The sequence below is a fragment of the Heliangelus exortis genome, chromosome 5 (assembly GCF_036169615.1).
Source record: "Heliangelus exortis chromosome 5, bHelExo1.hap1, whole genome shotgun sequence".
In the NCBI taxonomy this organism is placed as follows: Eukaryota; Metazoa; Chordata; class Aves; order Apodiformes; family Trochilidae; genus Heliangelus; species Heliangelus exortis.
Genome location: NC_092426.1, coordinates 3,831,125 through 3,836,200, shown reverse-complemented (window position 1 = coordinate 3,836,200; position 5,076 = coordinate 3,831,125). Strand labels below are relative to the sequence as shown.

Below are 5,076 nucleotides of genomic sequence, written 5' to 3'. Positions count from 1 at the left end.
CTTGGTGTTAATCAACATTCTTCATTACTAAACTCCAGTCATAGGGATAGTTTCAAACAGAGAGCTCTTAATGACCTCTTTGCTCTTCAAAATTGTGCAATTAATAGTGGTTAACAAGGGATTTCTGGCATCTGACATAGATTTAAGCCAATGTTGGCAGTGCTGCTCCAGCCTTCTGCATCTGCCTGGAATTTCAACACTCTACTTGTTGCAGCTTGGCATCTCCAAGCTTTCTAAATGTTCTAAAAAAAAGTACAAGACATGAAAACCCTGAAAACTTCAGCAGTGGCTGTTGGGCTCTTCTTGTTTTGTAGCCAGGACTAAGAGAATGACTCACAGCCAAGGGAACGGTTTTTATAATTTAATTTTTTTTTTTTTTTTTTAACAAGCCTGACTCACGAGGTGAATTTGCCAATAAACCTCCCCACCCTTGAAACCAGTCTTGACTCATGCAGGAGTTATGAGGGGAGGGACCCACCAGGCTCCTGCCCTGTTCCATGGAGTATGTAAAACTTTCTTCATGGTTTGCATCTCCCCTGGGAGGGGTGTGGGCTCAGGGCACACTGATCTGGGCCACTAAATGTGCTGAAGGGGCCTTTGAATCAAAGGAGAGGGGCAACTTTTCTAGCCATGCCCTAGCTCTGCATCCTCTCCTGAAATACCTGGTCAGGATCACAGAAGTTTTTTCCCTCTTTTGTAAGTTTTGTTTTTTGTTTTTTTTTTCCAGAGGAAAACATCAGTAAGGTAACACTTGTGAATTACACACAACCCATTCACAGCCTGGTCAGGCCCCTCATCCTCCCCCTGGGGTGAGGAGCAGAACTCCTATGCTGACCTATTTTGATCCATTTAGTGAAAAAGGGAAAACTGCTCTCCCTGGCTGAGCAACTGAGCCTAAAAACCCCTCCAGTCCCTGGCTACTGGTTGTCACTCTGAGAAGGCAGAGATGAAGATCACCACCAGGAGCAGCAGCCATGGTGAACAAGACCTCAGCCTGCTTTCCCAAATCCTCCAGGGAAGTCAAGCAGCTCCTGCTCATCCCCCTTTGGCAAAGAGATTCCCAGTCTCCACACCAGGAATTCAGGAATGTCCATGTTTAGAATCACAGAATTGGCTGGGTTGGAAGGGACCTCAGAGATCATCAAGTCCAACCCTTGATCCACTCCCACTGCAGTTCCCAGCCCATGGCACTGAGTGCCACATCCAGGCTCTTTTGAAATATCTCCAGGGATGGAGAATCCACCCCTTCCCTGGGCAGCCCATTCCAATGGCTGAGCACCCTCTCCAGAAAGAAATTCTTTCTCATGTCCAACCTAAACCTCCCCTGGCACAACTTGAGACCTCTTGTGCCCTCTTGTCTTGCTGAGAGTTGCCTGGGAAAAGAGCCCAACCCCCCCCTGGCTCCAACCTCCTTTCAGGGAGTTGGAGAGAGTGATGAGGTCTCCCCTGAGCCTCCTCTTCTCCAGCCTCAACACCCCCAGCTCCCTCAGCCCTTCCTCACAGGACTTGTGCTGGATCCCTTCCCAGCCTCCTTGCTCTTCTCTGGACCTGCTCCAGCACCTCAAGCTCCTTCCTGAGCTGAGGGGCCCAGAACTGGACACAGGACTCAAGCTGTGGCCTCCCCAGGGCTGAGCACAGGGGCAGAATCCCTTCCCTGGACCTGCTGGCCACGCTGTTCCTGAGCCAGCCCAGGATGCCATTGGCCTTCTTGGCTCAGCCTGCTGGGGGATCTCACCGAAAACCAGATTTTCCTTCTCAAAGTAGATGTTTATTTTATTTTATTTTATTTTATTTACCTCAAAGTATAAATGTTAGAAAGCACTTGTGTTACAGCACTGAGGTTGGGGTGAGCATCCCAGTTATATCATGGTGGGCATGACACTGGTGAGGGTGATGTCCCCAGCAATGCAGAGCTTGGTGACCTCCTTCAGCTGCTTCTCACGGAAGTTGAACTGCAGCAGGTGAGCATCGTTGACTGCCACCTTGAAGTGATCCACCTCACAGAGGACCTGGAGCTGGAATAAAAATCCCCAAAACACAACTGTCAGATCTTCTAAGAAGAAGTTTTGAAGCTCTAGGAACTCCCTCCAGCAGGCTGGCACTGGCTAAAAGCTGCTGCTAGCTGAGCCCAGCTGGGTGGCATGTGGACAAGCTGGTGCAGCAACTCTTCAGCTGTAAAAACACCCATGACCTTTGCCTGCCTGCTGTACTCTTCCTCCTTTTTTTCAGCCCACAGCTTGTCTCCTTGTTGCTGTGACAGTGTTTGCCACAAAGCAAGAGCTGTGTTTGCACCCAACATGGACCTTTTGTGAGGAAAAGCTCGGGGGGAGGTGGTGGCTGCTAACAGGGAAAATGCTTTCTAGAAACCTGCCTGACGACTGCTGCAGAATGACAGGAGGATTTAAGAATAAATGGGAATAAGAGAGGTGGGAATTGTTACACCCTGGGCACCTGGACCTGCAGGAGGGGGTGAGGAGCACAGGGAAGGTGTGTTGGACAACCAGGGAATCACCCCAAAAAACCCCTCTGGGAGCTGATGTTGTACAAAGGTCCTTACAGCAACTCCTATTACCCAGCCCTGATCCAACCTGTGGGTGCTCCTGGCACATTAAGACTGAATTTTGGTTGTTTGGAGGGTTTTTTTTATTACCTTGAAGGGTTTTCCAGCTTCAAATGGAAACCTAGGAGCTGTCCTCTCCTCTTTTCCCCAGATATTCTGGAACATGGAATTGCAGACAATGACTTTCCTGTTGTCTTCATTGAAGCGGGGATTGAAGTGGAAGGCAATGTCATTCCCTTTCTTGAAATCCAGTGAAAACCTGCAAAGACAACAAGGGATTTGTGGATTTTTTTTTTCCTACGAAGCAGCCCTGGGGCAGAAAAAATCCCAGAGATTTTTGCTGTAGGTTTACACATTTTATATCCTGTAATATTTGCTTTTAACCCAAGCAGGTGTTACTCAGGAATGGGAAGCAAATTCATCCAGGCTGATGGAAACCCCCAGGTACCTGTTTGGTTTGGGGTTGATGGTCCCTGTGATGGTGATGAGCAGTCGAGGGACAAGTCCTGCCTGCAGGGGCAGCTCAAAGGGCACTTTCTGGGAGAAAACAGAGATTTGGTGTTAGCAGAAGACTTCAAAAACCAAACATTTTGGGCACGGGGCTGGTTCTTGGTGTGACAACTCCCTGGGGCAGCCCTGTGACACAGTGACCACCCCTGGGGACAACCCTCTTCCCCCAAAGTTCCTCCCATGGCCAAGCAAAACCAGGCAGGGAAGACAGAGAAACCCTTATAAAATGAGGGAACCTTTACCAAGGGTGGAGCTGGACCCCCCTGTGCAGGAGGGGCCCCAAATCCAGGGTCGCTGGGTGGTTGTCCTGGCACAGGATGTGGCCCTGGTCCTGCTGGTGCTCCAGGGAATGCTCCTGGTGCTCCAGGGAATGCTCCTGGATAGGGTCCTGGTGCTCCTGGATAGGGTCCTGGTCCTGCTGGTCCTCCAGGATATGCTCCTGGTGCTCCAGGAAAAGTCCCCGGAGGGCCAGGAAATGCTGGGAATGCCCCAGGTTGGTTCCCCCAGGAGGGCCAGCCCTGGGGTTGTGGGGCAGAGGGGTTGGGGTTGTTGCTGGCAGGCAAAGCATCAGATAACTGGGGACAGAGAGGAAAGGAGGAGGGTTAGGGGGGGGTGACATGAACCCCAGGGTCAGGTTGTGTCCTCCCACTTCCATCTTTTGTGCCAAGGGCAAGAGCTCGACTGCTCCCCACGGGCTGGAGAGGGATAAGTGCCTGGGATGAGGTCTCCAGAAAACCCAGTGAGTGCTGATGGAACTGGAGCAGATTTGGGGAGCTATGGGGGTGAGCAAAGATGTGGAGCCACCCCAAGGTGAGGCAGCATTCATAACCCCCACTTTTTTTTTTTTTTTTCTAAAGAAATCCATACTTACAGAGAAACCGTCCGACATTTTTCCTGAAACAAAAAGACAAAAGGTGGTGAAATCACTCCCAACATCCACCAGCTGAGAAAACAGGGATTTTGGAGAAGATTTACAGCTCCAACAGGCTGGAAATTATCCCCATCATGTACCTGGCTGCCTCTCTGTCCTGGTGAGGGACAGGGTGGGACACGGCCACCTCCCTGCCCTGGCTGGGGGGTGACAAGGCCACCTCTCTGTCCTGGTTTTGGGGCATCACAGTCACCTTCCTGCCCTGGCTGGGACAGTGGGGTGACATGGCCACCTCTGTGTCCCTGCTGCTGGAGGGGACACGGCCACCCCCCTGCCCTGACTTGGAGCTACTTGGTGGGATGAGTAAAGTGGTGTCTGTGCCCACCCGTGTCACGGGAGGACTTTTGTCCCACACAGTGACCACAATTAGTCACTTCCCCATCCCTGAGGCACCATCCTGGGGAAGGTTTCAACAACAAAAAAAATATCCCAAATCCTAGGAGGGGGAGGGAGGAGAGGCACAAATCCATCACAGCACTTCAGGGGACACAGAGCCACCCCAGGACACACAGGGGGCACAGAGCCACTCCAGGACACATGGGACAGACACTTGTGACAAGGCTAAGAAGGGGTGAGAGGAGGGTGGCACCCATGGGTGGAGGTTCCCTTTGTTTCCCTGCTCAGCCCAAGCCACCCCAGGTGGGACCTGGGGCACCACCAGGCCAGGCAAAGTTTTCTTCCAAAGTTTTCTGAATCCAAGCTGAGCTGTTCTGCTCTGCAGGAAGAGCCACTGGATCCCTCCCATCAAAGGGAGCATTCAGGAATGGAGAGTGGAAAAAAAAAAAAATGTAAGAAAACAGGAAAAAAAAAAAAAAAAAAAAAAAAAGGAGAGGCAGAAAACGGGGGAAGAAAAGGAAAATTCCAAACTGAAAACAGAGAAGCAAAATGCTGCTTGAAAGAAGAATGAGGGTGAGATGGTCACATGTGAGCAATAACAAACCAGCCTGTAAACACCCCCTGTCCCTGCAAAAACCCCTCATCCCCTGGGCCTGCAGGGGCTGGAAACCCCCCTGTCTCAGCCCCTCTCTCACCCAGCTTTTATTTGCCTCCTCATTTTCTTTTTGAAGGCTTTGTC

The 5,076-nt window shown here is 51.0% G+C and overlaps 1 protein-coding gene across 1 annotated transcript in view; it reads right to left on the bottom strand.

The window, feature by feature from the left end:
- Positions 1–1,767: 1,767 nt before the first annotated feature.
- LGALS3 (galectin 3) overlaps positions 1,768–5,076 on the bottom strand; it is a 4,548-nt gene continuing 1,239 nt past the window's right edge. Inside the window, exons 2-6 of the mRNA XM_071745203.1 lie at positions 3,942–3,964; positions 3,313–3,645; positions 3,009–3,097; positions 2,651–2,819; positions 1,768–2,015 (exon numbers count right to left, since the gene is read on the bottom strand). Of these exons, the coding sequence (XP_071601304.1) occupies positions 1,860–2,015; positions 2,651–2,819; positions 3,009–3,097; positions 3,313–3,645; positions 3,942–3,959 (765 nt within the window). The 5' untranslated portion in view covers positions 3,960–3,964 and the 3' untranslated portion in view covers positions 1,768–1,859. The remainder of the gene's footprint in view (positions 2,016–2,650; positions 2,820–3,008; positions 3,098–3,312; positions 3,646–3,941; positions 3,965–5,076) is intronic.